The sequence below is a fragment of the Piliocolobus tephrosceles genome, chromosome 12 (assembly GCF_002776525.5).
Source record: "Piliocolobus tephrosceles isolate RC106 chromosome 12, ASM277652v3, whole genome shotgun sequence".
NCBI lineage: Eukaryota > Metazoa > Chordata > Mammalia > Primates > Cercopithecidae > Piliocolobus > Piliocolobus tephrosceles.
The window spans coordinates 35561888-35577043 of record NC_045445.1 but is presented as its reverse complement, the minus strand read 5'-3'; the positions used below and the strand labels follow the sequence as shown (position 1 = coordinate 35577043).

General features: G+C 41.0%; 2 protein-coding genes across 3 annotated transcripts in view; both read left to right on the top strand.

The window, feature by feature from the left end:
* Positions 1-15156, top strand: part of IL13RA1 (interleukin 13 receptor subunit alpha 1) — a 65855-nt gene that overhangs the window by 40965 nt on the left and 9734 nt on the right. The window contains exons 9-11 of one of the 2 annotated variants that reach the window (XM_023198685.1): positions 5299-5395; positions 7920-8004; positions 11931-11966. In XM_023198685.1, coding sequence (XP_023054453.1) covers positions 5299-5395; positions 7920-8004; positions 11931-11966 — 218 coding nt within the window. The remainder of the gene's footprint in view (positions 1-5298; positions 5396-7919; positions 8005-11930; positions 11967-15156) is intronic. The other variant, XM_023198686.1, reaches the window with a different exon arrangement.
* LOC111531449 (cell cycle control protein 50B) lies at positions 1089-2701 on the top strand. The gene is given in 5 exon segments (XM_023198687.2): positions 1089-1592; positions 1595-1677; positions 1679-1745; positions 1748-1788; positions 1791-2701. Coding segments are annotated over 5 exon segments (1110 nt in total). The 5' UTR covers positions 1089-1141; the 3' UTR covers positions 2259-2701.

Below are 15156 nucleotides of genomic sequence, written 5' to 3'. Positions count from 1 at the left end.
TAGGATTTTTGCAGATATAGTCAAGTGAGGATGAGGTCATGCTGGATTAAAGTGGACCCTTCATCTAATGCCTAGTATCCTTATAAAAAGAGCAGCCATACAGAGCACAGAGACACACAGACACACAGGGAAGAAAGCCATGTGAAGATGGAGGCAGAGATTGCAGAGATGCAGCTACAACCAAGGAACACCAAGGATTCCCAGGAGCTACCAGAAGCTAGGAAGAGGCAAGGAGGGATTCTTCTCTAGAGCCCTCAGAGGGAGCATAGCCCTGCTGACACCTTCATTTTGGACTTCTGCCCTCCAAAACTGTGAGATAATACATTTCTGTTGTTTTAAGCCATTCAGTTTGTGGTAATTTGCTTCCCTTAGTTCCTTGCCACTTGGACCTCCCCATAGAGCTAATTCCTGACATGGAAACTGGCTTTTCCAAGTGAGTAATCCAGGCAAGAAACAGTGTGAGAGAACACCCAATATGGGAACCATGGTCTTTTTAAATCTAACCTTAGAAATGACATCCCATTACTGCTACTGTTCCGTTTTTTAGAAGTGAGTCAGTTAGTCTAGCCCACGCTCAAGGAGAGGGGATTACACCAGGGTATGAATATCAGGAGGCAGGAATCATGTGGAGAAATCTTAGTGACTACCTAAAACAATGGTGCCAGGCCTTGATGATGCTTTCTAGACGTTCATGACCTAGTGGGAAAAATGAGTTTGTATGTAGACAAACGATACTCTATATGTTAGGTGTAGCAAAGCAGGCTTTGGAATTGTACAGTGTAACTGGAATTTGAGGCCTGATGCCATTATTTACTAAATCCTTCTGGATGACTTACTAAACCTCTCTGAGCCTTATCTTTCTCATCTGCTTAAATGAGAGATAATGCTATCATTATAGCATATATATGAGATAAGCATGCAAAACCACCCAGTATGGTATCAGATGTATGGTAGGTGCATATTTAAGAGTAATAGTAGTTGTTGTTAGGATTATTTTAGGTATTTTAGTAGTGGTAAGTAACCAGTAAAATATGTAGTCACTGTTAATGAGATGACATATTTAATATAGCATCTTTGTTAATAGTGTTTAAAACTAGTTAAGATCTTCCGATTTACCTGAGCGGGCGGGGAAACCCACCCCATGAGGATCCCCTGGGCTCGCCCAGTGCACAGGGGAGGCGTCCCGTGGCTGGGCCCCTCTCGGTCAGCCCATGTAGCCGCCATGACCTGGAGCACCACAGCCGGGGGTGCCCACCAGCTCAACACCACCACATTCACGCGGCAGCGCTTCCCCACCTGGCAACCGCTGCTGTTGGCCTGCATTACGCTGCAGCTCTTCTACGTGGGCCTGGTCTTCTTCAACCTGGACCTCTATTACTCCTCCAACGGCATCAAGGAGCTGGAGTACAACTACACTGGCAGCCCGGGCACCAGCAACTGCTGGGTGTGTGCTGCGGCTGGCCAGGGCTGCGCGCCACCGCCCACCTGCTCATGCGCCTGGTACTTCTCACTGCCTGAGCTCTTCCAGGGCCCCCTGTACCCCTACTATGTGCTGACCAACTTCTACCAAAACAACCGGTGGTATGGAGTGTCCATGACAACGCGCAGCTGAGCAGGCTGCCCAGCACGCTGCACCACCCGGTCAGTGAGTGCACCCACTGCGCCGCCTGCCCATTGCGCACCTTGCAGCATCATTACCAACAGCCTCTTCAACGACTCCTCCTCACTGTGACACCAGCGCCGGCCGGCGGGCCCTATGTGGAGGTGCCGCACTACCGCACTGCACCTGCATCGCCTGGTAGACCAACAACTATCCCATCAAGTTCTGCAACCCGCCACTGGTCAACGGCAGCCTGGCACCGACCTTGCATGGCACGGCACTCCCGCCCAACTGGCACCGGCTGGTCTACGACGAGCTCAGCCCCATCCTCAACAACACCAGCTTCATCAACCAAGACTTGGTGGTGTGGATGCGCATGGCAGCGCTGCCCTCATTCCTCAAGATGTATGCGCACATCCGCCAGGGCAACTACTCAGCTGGGCTACTGCGGAGTGTCTACTGTGTCAGCATCACCTACAACCACCCAGTGCGTGCGTTTGGCGGCCACAAGCTCCGCATCTTCAACAGCATCTTGTGGATGGGTGGCAGGAACCCCTTCCTGGGCATCGCCTACCTGGTCATCAGCTCCCTCTGCCTCCTCACCGGCTTTGTCATGCTGGTCATCTACATTTGCTACGAGGACCAACCAGAACGATGACGGCAATGGGGAGGAGGGGTGATTCCAGCCTTCCAACCACCCTTCCTGCTTCTTGCCAAAACTGTTGCAAGCTTCTTTCAGCCTCCCCCTTTTGCCCCTCATCCTGTTCCGACCTCTCCTCACTTTTCCTCCCTTTGTGAATGAGGGTGCCAGAGGAGGGAATTACCGGCTTACTCTTGGGGGCTGCTAAACCCTGTTGCCTGGTGGCGGAGGGATGACTGCAGAGTGAAACATCCTTGCAAACTCTCCCCACCTCCTTCATGATACTGAGTTGCCATGTTAGGTTCTCCAAGTCTGAAAGTGGAAAGGATCCCCATAGAGACTCATTTTCAACCCCTACCAGAGGAAGAGATTGAGAGACCTAGCAACATGAAATAACTCAATCAAGATCAGGCAGCTGGCAAGTGGTTCCTGACGTTAAGGCTAGAGCTTTTGCCACTACAGTACAGTGGTTTTCTTTTCTTTGTGGGGAGGGTGGGTTGGGATGGAGAGAGACCCACAAATTATCTGCAGAGGCATGGAGGGGTGTGGGAGAACATATTTGTTAAATATGCAGATAGATGAGGAGGCACCAACCCGAGATTCTGACACAATAATGCTGGGGTGAGATGCTTGAAACTGTGTTTTAACAAACTTCTCTGGAGATTCTCATATTCTCTCAAATTTGGAAATCACTACCCTGAACCAGGTTGGGCCTGAAGCAGTCACTTGAGTCCAGTTTTTCAAATAGTAATTTGTTCCCAGGGACAGTGACACCATAATGTTACAGGTTTGGTCTGGCACTCTGCCTTAAATATAGTACGCTCTAATGACTTGTGGAATGAATTTTTAAAAAATCACTATCTCTGGGCTGGGCGCTGTGGCTCATGCCTGTAATCCCATCACTTTGGGAGGCTGAGGTGGGTGGATTACTTGAGGTCAGGAGTTCAAGACCACTCTGGCCAACATGGTGAAACCCTGTCTCTACTGAAATATAAAAATAAGCTGGGCATGGTGGCAGACGCCTGTAGTTCTAGCTCCCGGGAGGCTGAGGCAGGAGAATCGCTTGAACCTGGGAGGCGGAAGTTGCGGTGAGCCGAGATTGCGCCCCTGCACTCCAGCCTGGGAGGCAGAGTGAGACTGACTCTGTCTCAAAAAAATTAAATTAAAAAAAATCACTGTCTCTGGAAAACTAGTTGGTGTACAGATTTGTAGGACAGGGTTTGTGTTGATTTATTTGATATTTTAGTATAAAAGCAAACAGGCAAACTTTACCAGATACTGTGTAGAAACTTGAAAATGTGAGGCCAGTTTGTACGTTTCAGAGGGAATGCTTTAACTGTAGAATCAGATAGCTGGAAGGGATCTTTGAGGGAAAGTACTTTACCTAGTCACATCTATGTCTCCTGGCTCAGTCTTCTTCGTCATTTAATTTGTGTGTGTGGGTGTGTGCACGCGCGCATGTGCACACTTACAAAGGGCTTCATTCATACCTTTTCTCTTGGATCTGGAAAAAAAATTTTTATGTTTTCCAATGAGATATGTTTGTTTGTAGTAATCATATTTGAATCAATACTAAGGCATATATAGTTTTATATGTAAACTAGAATCTTAAAATTATTTGAATCTTTGAGATAATGTTAAAAGTCTTAGCTAAAATCATTCCATTGATTTTATCAATTGACTAATATCAATGTTTAAAGTTCTAAGAAGGAATATTTTTATTTTTAAAAATCTTTCATGGCAAAATAGCTTAAAAGAACTTTAAAAAAACCCTTTGTGATATGTTACCAGTTTATTTGCTAAAAGCAGTTATTTGGTATTTGTCAGACAGAATTATTCAGTGCCTGCTGTCTATTATAACTATTTTCCAGTTACTACTAATTCGTTTATACTCCTTCCTTTAAAGCAGTGCAAGATCTTGAAGGTTTTTTTTTTAATCAGTTAAGAAATATCGAATTGTATTGAATAGTTTACATAGTTTAGTCTGTTCTAGTTCTTTGAAAGTTACTGAACAATGGACAATGTGCATGTCACTGACATCTGTCTCAGATCTTCTGGGACAATCATGATTTAAGACATTCTATCCCATTATTACATATACCAAAAAAACTTGGATAATTCCAGTGTGTTGGCTTTCCAACTCCTGAACACTACACAATTTTATTATCAGTTTTTGAATAGTGATTTTAGGCTATGAAAACATTATTATATGTACATAGAGAAATTTTTATTTTTTATGAATGTTTGAGCTCACTAGCCCAGCCCTCCTCTATTTTGAATAAGAGAGTTTACTACATTTTTTTACTATGTAGTTGAAAACCACATGTATTTTGTCATTTTTAGAATGGTTAGTCTATTTCTATAAAATTTTAAATGAGGCTCGGCACAGTAGCTCATACCTGTAATCCCAGCACTTTGTGAGGCCGAGGCGGGCAGATCACTTGAGGTCAAGAGTTTGAGACCAGCCTGGCCAAAATAGGGAAACCCCATCTCTACTAAAAATACAAAAATTAACTAGGTGTGGTGGTGTGCGCCTGTAGTCCCAGCTACTTGGGAGACTGAGGCAGGAGAATCGCTTGAACCGTGGAGGCAGAGGTTGCAGTGAGCTGAGATCGTGCTCTTGCACTCTAGCCTGGGTGACAGAGTGAGAGACTCTGTCTCAAAAAAAAAAAAACAAAACAAACAAAAGTTTAAATGAGACCATCAATTTTAAGGAATTCTGATTCAGATTAATCAATATGGTTCCAGGCCCTAGTCTCTGAGTTTTTGAAAGAGAATAAAGCTTGTATTTGTCTTTTTAAAAATATCCTGATTTCAGGTAATCTTTTAGGTATTTGTTCACCCAGGGAAGTTCAGGCACCAGAGGAGGACTTTTTTTTTTTTTTTTTTAAACTATTAATTTAACAGAAGATAAGATAATTGAAGAGTTTGGGAAAATAGGTTGGGGGAGGGAGCAGAAATATTTGTGATCTTACTAGCTAATGGAATTGCTGCTTGGTTTATTACTAAAAGGGTTTTATTTTTCAAGTCTTTCTTCTGTTTGCTTTTCATTCTCCAGGTAAGAAGCGCAATTCCACACTCTACATAATCATGTTACTCATTGTTCCAGTCATCGTCGCAGGTGCAATCATAGTACTTCTGCTTTACCTAAAAAGGTAAGGTAGCTGCCCAGGCAGGTTTTGCAGTTCCTGATAGCCTGTTTGCTATGGTTATTACTCTTAGTGCTTGTGTTTTATGTCTGCCCAGTGTATTAGAAGCATGTTGCCTGTAAGTGGCTTTTGGGAGCATGACATGACAAGGAAGTATTACTGTGCCCACTTTCTTTTTTCTTTTCTTTTCTTTTCTTTTCTTTTCTCTTCTTTCTTTTCTTTCTTTCTTTCTTTCTTTCTTTTTTTTTTTTTTTTTTCCTGAGATGGAGTCTCTGTTGCCCAGGCTGGAGTGCAGTGCAGTGGTGTGATCTTGTGGCTCACTGCAGCCTCCGCCTCCTGGGTTCAAGCAATTCTGCTGCCTCAGCCTCCCGAGTAGCTGGGATTAGAGGTGCCCACCATCATGCCCAGCTAATTTTTTGTGTTTTTAGTAGACAGGGTTTCACCATGTTGGCCAGACTGGTCTCAAATTTCTGACCTCAAGTGATCCACCCTCGTCAGCCTCCCAAAGTGCTGGTATTACAGGCATGAGCCACTACACCTGGCCATTATGCCCACTTCCTAATGAAAAATGTGTTGGATTAGTTTTCCAGGGCTCCCTGCTCAAGCACGGCTCCCTTTGCATGTGTTTAGGATTGTTGAATAGGTCCTATGTTCACTTAATACTCTTCCAAATACCTAATCTATCAAGTTAGTCAGTAGTTCTTGGAATGAAGTTTTAGAACTGGAGACCATTACTAATAAAATGACTGTCTAGTATTAATACAAAGCAGGCTACTACTTAATATTGTGGGAAAGAGAACTTTATCAAGTTGTCATGAATGTATGGTATCCATTCCTTGAGAATGTATTATTTTCTCTATCTCATTATAGGACTGTCATTTGCTCTTGCAGTAAATAACTAAGGTTGGAATAAGGTTATTAAGCTAGATCCAGAACCAATATTTTATCATTATTTCAACATTGATTCAATATATATATATATTTTGAGTGCCTATTTGTGAACCAGGCAGTGTTCTAAGTGCTAAAGTTACAGCAGTAAACAGGACAAAGTCCCCATTTACATTCTAGAGGGAAAGATACACACACGCACATATACACAGACACACAAAATAAATAATAAATACTATGATTTCACAAAGAAATATAATTGACAGTAGTGGGGTACGGCTAGGAGGTGCATTTTACGTAGGATGGCCAGAGGACTTCTCTCTGAGAAAGTGACATTTAAGGAGAGACTCCCAATAATGTAAAGGAGTGAGTCATTCAGATATTCAAGGAAAGAGCACTCCAGGCCACGGGAACAGCAAATGCCAAGTCCCCAAGGCTGAACTGAAATGCACTTGGTTTGCTTGGCTGGAGTGGAGAGTGCAAGGTGGAGAGTAGCAGCGAGTGAGGACAGAGGTTGGCCAACCAGATCACGCCGGCCATAGCAAGGAACTGAGATTTTATTCTAAGCATGATGAGGAGCACTGGAGAGTTTTGAGCAGAGTTGGCACGTGATCTGAATTACTGTCATAAAGATCATTGTAGTTGCTGAGTGAAGAACTGACTTGGGCAAAAGTGGAGGCAGATGGAGTAGTTCGGAGGAATTGCAGTGTTTTGGCAGAAAGATGAGGATGACCTATACTAGGGGGTTAGCAATGGAGATAGCAAGAAGTGGTCAGAAATAGCGTATGTTTTGAGAGTAGAATTGATAAGACTTGCTGATAGCTGCCTGTCTGTGGAGGTATGAGGGTAATTGAGGATTCAGAGATACCTCTTAGATTTTTGGCTTGAGCAACTGAGTGAATGCTGATGCCATTTACTGAGACAGAGAAGACTGTGAGGAAAGCTGGGTTTGAGGAAAGATAAGGACTTCAGTTTTGCACATGTTAAGTTTCAGATGCTTATTAGATATCCAAATAAAGATGTTAAATAAGCGATTGTGTGCATGAATCTGGAGTTGAAGGGAGGGGCCTGGGCTGGAAATCTAATTTTGGGAATCCTCGGCATGTGAATGTAAGATTTAAAGCCCAAAGACTGAAGGGAGTGCTCATAAAGTGAATGAGATAGACAAGAAGACAAAAGACTGAATCCTGGGGGCACATCCATGGACACTTACTGGGAGATGGAGGCAAGCCCATTAAAGGGCGCTATAAGATTGGAAAATGGAGAGAAGTCGGAAGAAAAAAGAAACAGGAATGTGTATCCTGTTCTCAGAAGATTATTTTTTTTCAAACTTCTACACAGCAAGTGCCCATCTGGTCTATTAAAAGTAGAGCAGCATTATTATTTAGATGATAGGGTATAAGTAATTCACTTATTCTGATGGCCCCTGTGCTCCACCTATGGGCAAGAGTGGAACTTAATGACCTTAGAACATTGATTTTTATGTAGCCTATTTTAGAAATTTCTTCACAACTGCCTTGTCAATAAAGATGACTTGTGTACCATGTCTTTGGTCTATGCCTTCTTTTAATATGGTGGTATTTATGTGGGACACTCCTATGGACTGGAGGGTTTGAATCAAAATGTCTCTGTTTTCTTAAAGGCTCAAGATCATTATATTCCCTCCAATTCCTGATCCTGGCAAGATTTTTAAAGAAATGTTTGGAGACCAGAATGATGATACTCTGGTAAGAACAGATTTCATGGGGCTTAAAATCGTTTTTTGTTTTTTTTTTTCTTGGAAGCTATGGGATTTTTAAAAAATATGGTAAAGTATCCATAACATAAAATTTATTATTTTAAGCATTTTTAAGTATACAGGCTGGGTATGGCGGCTCACGCCTGTAATCCCAACACTTTGGGAGGCTGAGGCAGGAGGATCACTTGAGCCCGGCAGTTTGAGACCAGCCTGGACAGCATGCCACTGCACCCGGCTAATTTCTATATTTTTTTGCAAGATGCCATTTCTACAAAATATATAAAAATTAGCCGGGTGCAGCAGCATGCACCTGTAGTCCCAGCTACTTAGGAGATTGAGGTGGGAGGATCCCTTGAGCTCAGGAGTTCAAGTTTGCAGTGAGCCATGATCATGCCACTGCATTCCAGCCTGAGTGACAGAGCGAGACTCTCTTAAAAAAATAAAAAAAAATAAAAAAATAAAGAGTATACAGTTTAGTGTCATTAAATGCATTTATAAGTTGTGCAACCATCACCATTATCTCTTTCCAGAACTTTTTCGTCATCCCAAATAGAAACTGTGCCTGTTAAACAATAATTCCCCATCCCCTCATTCCTCCCACCCCTGGTAGCCTCTATTCTACTTTTTGTCTCTATGAATTGAATATTCTGGGTACCTCCTATATGTGAAATCATACAATATTTGTCCTTTTATGTCTGGCTTATTTCATTTACCATAATGTTTTTAAGGTTCATTCATGTTGTAGCATGTATCGGAATTTCATTTTGAAATTGGTTCTTCTAAAGTACAATTTATTTTTAAAAACTTGAAGAAGAGCTGATTTAAAATATAGTATCTGAGGCCAAGCATACCAGTGAAGAAGTCTTCAGAATACTTTGCTCATCTTATATGACTGGACTCCATTCTCTCTCTGGTTAGGGGACATATTTTATCAAAACATGCAGGAGGGAAGGCCTCCTTTATAAAGCTAGCCTAATGAGCAGGCCTTCTGACTCTTGGATAATTTAAAAAACTTGATGTGGGGATATATAAACATAGGGTAAGCAATTGAAATGCATTGTGTTCATGTTGTTTCTTGGAAAGCTAGACTCCAGAGACATAGAAATGGAGCAGCCCTACCCCAACTGTTATAGTTGGTTTCCTGCAGACTCTCATGCTAGAATTTGTGGCTAGAAAACTTAAGACATTATGGGAACAAAAGGGTCTGAGGCTTCTGTGATAAATCCAACTAAAGTTAGATTTCAACTTTATCATCCACCCTACTGAAATAGTAAAAACACTAAGTGAAATAAATATTATTATCATTATGTGTATCTTAAAGGAATAATAACAAGCATAGGGCAGTTAATTTAGGGAAGTAGTACTGCATAGTAGATAATAGCTTGATTTCTGGAGTCAGATTGTCTGGATTCATATCCCTGCTGTGTCATTTACCATCTTTTTGACCTTGGATAATTTTCTTAGCTTCTCTGTGACTCAATTTTTTCATTAGTAAAACGGAGGTAACAATAGCACCTGCCTCATAGTGTTGTTATGTGGATTAAATTAATTTAATACCCAACAGGTGATTAAATGGAAACTGCTTAGCCTACCTGGTACATTGTAAGTGCTTAATAAGTGTTAGTGATTAGTATTACTATTGATGATAATTTATTTTTATCTTTAATTCCCAAATAATGATTGTAATAATGGGCGATTCTCAATGGTAGTGATGATATTTGGTTAGGGAAGGAAGGCAGAGAGGCAGATATGCTATCAGAGGAGGATTCATTTGGATCACTTTTTCACCAGGTCATCTTCACAGACAGTAGATAACTCTGCCAGACCCTGGGAGTCAGGGCATGTAGATCCAGAAGTTAGGTACCTGATAAGGACATTGTATGCCGTATCTGGAGCGAGTATGATAACTATGGTTCTCCAACTTCAGCTGAGTCACAATCAACTGGAGTGCTTATAAGAAATACAGATTTCTGCACCCTACTTCCAATCCCCTGACCTGACCTGATTTGGCAGGTCAGGGACGAGTTCTAGGACTCTGCATATTTAACAGGAGCCCACAGATGATCCATGTCCTGCTAAGAGAGTCTGTAGACCACACTTTGAAAATCACTGATAAAGATATTTACCCCTGTGTCTTACGTCATTTCACCAGCTGTGATAGATGCTGGAGGTTGGGAATTGTACTCTAACAACTTTAACCAGCTATTGAAAGTCTGCTATGTGTCAGACTATGTATTAAGTGCTTTGCCTATATTACCTTATTGAATCTTCATAACCACCCTATGGAGAAGATGCTATTGGTATTATTTTACAGATGAGGAAATGGAGCCCCAGTGAGGTTAAACGATTTAGTTGCAGTCACACAGCCAGTTGGTGGTAAGGTAGAATTTGACCCAGGGCTGTCTTATGCTAGACTTCTCTTGGTCTTTCTACTAGGCTGCATTGCCTCTTGTAAGATAGAATGCTTGTCCTGAAGAACCTCACCATCTTCTAAGACGTCTGTATGACAGAAGTAGAGGATTGGGATAGGGGATTTCTGAGAAAAAGATTTGGGGTTATATTATGAATAGCTTTAAATGGGAAGATATTGGCATGTCTTGTATATATTAATGGCACTTTTCATGCACTGCTGGTGGGCCTGTAAAATGATAGATATCCTTTCTGGAGGGCAAACTGGTAAAATGTAACAGGAATCTTTGAGCCTATGATTATAGTTTTAGGAACCAATTTTGAGGAAATAATCCAACAGTGGCACAAGAGTGGTCAATGCAGCATTTGCTTTTAGCATGAAAAATTAGAAACCAGTGAAACATAACAATCGAGAATTAGTTTAAAAAAATTAAAATTAGGTTTTCAAAGCATTTAATGTTATAACAAAATACTCAAGATACAGGAGTAAGAAACAGACTATAAACGTGTATATTACAATCATAATTTTTATTAAAAATGCTTTAATATATACATAGAACGAGGAGAAGGAAATGGGTCTGAATGAATGATCATTTCTAGGCAAAGGGATTGTGGGTAACTGATATTATTCTCTCTCTACCTTTCTAAAATTTCCAGATTGCCTATAGTGAGCATGTACTACTTTTATAATAGAAGAAACCCTGTACAAGTCATTAAGGGAAAAAGAAAATGTTGTAGTCATCCAGGTCTGAGAGATAATAGGGACTTGAACTTAGGTGGTAGCAGACGAGATTGACGTAAGAGACATTATTAAAGGAAATCAACTCATTATGATTTGGTGAGTCTGTGTGGGTGATGAGAGGTAGGGAGAGTAAAAAATAATTTCAAGTTTTCAAGTCTGAGTAATAGAGTGAATGATGGTCACATTGACAGCAAAATCAGATCAATTATCTTTCTCAGAGATGGGAAAATTGCTTTTTTCAATTTGCTGTCTAGAGGATAGCATGTTGTTTCTGTCCCGATGAGTCAGATAATTCTTTAATTTGGTGACGCAGGTATACTGATAATATGGGCCATTAAAAGCACAAGGTATTTTTGTTTTGTCCATTGCAGACCATTAAACAAAATCAGTTCTTTAAAACTAAAAGTATAATAAAAATTCCAGAGATGGGGAAAGGTAAGAGAACAAATTTTTATGTCTGCTTTTAACCAAATGGCATATGCTGCATATTCTTTTACTTCTAGCATCATTGAATTATTGAATGAACATAGCCCTAGAGGTCATCTAATGAGGTGGATGCTGACATGTTTAACTATTTCCCTTTAATTATAAATGTTCAAAACTCTAGATTCTCACTCCTCTCCCGAGATGGGGACATTAGGAGCCACAGAGAAGTTTCTTAAGGACTGTCACTGTTTTAAGCCAATCTTGTATTGCTATAAAGACATACCTGAAACTGGGCAATTTATAAATGAAAGAGGTTTAATTAGCTCATGGTTCTGCAGGCTTCAAAGGAACTGTGGTGCCAGCATCTGCTTCTGGTGAGTACCTCAAGAAGCTTACAGTCATGGTGGAAAGTGAAAGGGGAGCAGGCATCTCACGTGGTGAGAGTGGGAACAAGAGGGGTTGGGAGGTGCCATACACTTTTAAACAAACAGCTCTCATGAGAACTCACTGCTGTGATGACAGCACTAAGCCATGAGGGATCCATCCCTATCACCCAAACACTTCCCACCAGGCCACACTTCCAACGTTGGGGATTACAATTCAGTATGAAATTTGGCAGGGACATATATCCAAACTCTATCAGTCACATAGAGAGGCGACTGCAAAACCTGGACTAGAACCCATATAGCCCAAAGTTACCAACTTCCAATCCAAATAAATAATCTTTGTTCTTTTTTAAACACTCTTTTCTTCCACACTGCACCATTAATAGTTGTTCTTATAGAACAACTTTTTAGTTATGGCCATAAATAAATTAAATCTTCAGTATAGTTTTCCTTAAAGTTACTCGTGTTTTGATGATGTTTTGTTCATTACTGTAGTAACATTTTGGCCAACAGCATTTATTTCTGTTGCTTTGCTATTTGCCTTTTCCTTATGACTAATTGGGCTGTTGGCCATATTGAGGGGAGGTAAGGGGAGTTGCAGAGGGAATTGCTTCTCCTCTCTATCTGCATTTCTTTTATCCATAAAAAAAAAAAAAAAACTATTCTCCCCCTGCTTCTTGGAAACCAATTCTTATTTTCAGCATTGTGCCGTTTTTATATTCCTGATCAGAAAGGAGCTTTTTAAAACATGGGGATAACATCCAAATACTGCTGATTGTTATTTTTTTACTTCAGTGTGTATCTTCTTTTTTTCTTTTTGGAGATGGAGTCTCATTCTATCACCCAGGCTGGAGTGCAGTGGCAGGATCTCAGCTCACTGCAAACTTTGCCTCCCAGGTTCAAGTGATTCTCCTGCCTCAGCCTCCCGAGTAGCTGGGACTACAGGTAGTGCCACCATGCCTGGCTAATTTTTGTATTTTTAGTAGAAATGGGGTTTTGCCATGTTGGCCAGGCTGGTCTCAAACTCCTGACCTCAGGTAATCCGCCCGCCTTGGCCTCCCAAAGTGCTGGGATTACAGGCGTGAGCCACCATGCCCAGCCTCAGTGTTTATCTTTAAAAACTAAGAATGCTTTCCTACATAGTCAAAATAGCATTACTGTACTTTAAAAATTATTAATTCCTTAATTTCATCTAATACTCAGTCCATATTCAAGTATTTCCAACTGCCCAAATTGTCAGGAGACAGATATTATCCAGTCGTCTCACCACTGACCACTAACACAGTGTTTGAGATTGACCACTGTATTTAAGGTGATAACAGCATGTCCCCTCCTGCCGTCTGCACTTATTTCCCCTGTTGCTTCAACACAGATAATCTGTGTAGTGTTATGCTAGCACCTTGTCAAGTCTTCAGCTAATGCTTTTTACATCAGTTGATATCCTTGCTTGAATCAGTAATTTCCTTAGGGGTTGGGTTGAATATTACAATTTTTCTCTTTCTATCATTTCTACATTTACTTTTGTTTGTTTGTTTATTTTGAGACAGGATCTTGCTCTGTCACTGAGGCTGGAGGGCAGTGATGCAACCTCTGCTCACTGTAGCCTCAACCTCCTGAGCTCAAGCAATTTTCCTGCCTCAGCCTCCTGAATAGCTGGGACTATAGTCACGTGCCACCACACTCAGCTAATTTTTAAATTTCTTTTGTAGAGACGAGGTCTCACTATGTTGCCCAAGCTGGTCTCGAATTTCTAGGCTCAAGCGATCCTCCTGCCTCAGCCTCCCAAAGTGCTGGGACTACAGGCATGAGTCACCATGCCTGGCCCATTTCCACACTTATTAGCTGGCACTTATCTATAAAGTGCTATTTTCAGTCATCAACTGAGCTCTTTAGTTGTTCTGAAATTCAGTTCCTACTAAAAAGGCAAGATGCATATTTAATTATTTCCCTTTATTTATCAATTTTTAAGGTGAGGAGTTAGATTAATAGACACCTCAGATAGTACCAAGTTGTTCCTCTCCATACCACCACATTCAACTTGTTTTTTTTTTTTTTTTTTTTTTGGAGACAGGATCTCACTGTGTTGCCCAGGCTGGAGTGCAGTGGTGCGATCATGGTTCACTGCAGCCTCAACCTCCTGGGCTGAAGTGATCTTCCCACCTCAGCCTCCCAAGTAGCTGGGACTACAGGCGTGCACGACCATGGCCAGCTATTTTTTGTTTGTTTGTTTGTTTGTTTTTTGTAGAGATGGGGTTTTGCCATGTCTCCCAGGCTAGTCTGAAACTCCTGGGCTCAAATGATCTGCCTTCCTTGGCCTCCCAAAGTTCTGGGATTACAGGCATGAGCTACCATGCCGAGCCTCAACTTATTCTTTTACAAGTTGCAATGATTTTAAGGTGTGGAGATCTACAATTCATTTTGTATAATTTTCTGTTTTGAATGTTAATCTAAAGAGGACTGGGGCATGAAATAGGTAGACTTGTATACCAAGGCCAGTGTTTTTGCATGGGGCTAAGGTACATGAAGCTGTCTTCACTTCTATAGACAATCCATTCTGGAAAATATCTTTTCCAAATCTTGAAAGTAATCTTAAATTGAGACTTGATGTTTCGTTGTACTACCAAATTTATGCCTTGAAAATGTAAAAGCCTATATAACATGCTGTTTTTCTGGGCTCAGATAATTACCAACTAAAAACCAGTTGTGTAAGCCCCCTAATCACTGATTTTCTTCATCTATGATGTTTTTCATCTTTGGCCATTACTCTGTTGTTGATTACTTTGTTTTTAAAATTGGCAGTAAGGATTGAATTTTGGACTGGTAATTGTGTGGATTTATTTATTTTTTCCTACAAGTGGTTCAAGTGGTTTTAAAATTAGACAGGTGTATAATTCACATAATTGAATAAGAGGAAAGAGCCATTGCATTTATTTCTTTTACCTTACATGGACATATTCGTAGAAGCAGTACTCAGGAAAAGGCCACTGTGTTGATAAAGGGTGGAAATGAGAGTAATTCCAATTTTGGGGATGAAAAAAGGCAATCAGAAAGATTAGTGTATTCTGAAAAGCCCCTTCTGTTGTAGATAAAGGGTGGAAATGAGAGTAATTCCAATTTTGGGGATGAAAAAAGGCAATCAGAAAGATTAGTGTATTCTGAAAAGCCCCTTCTGTTGTAG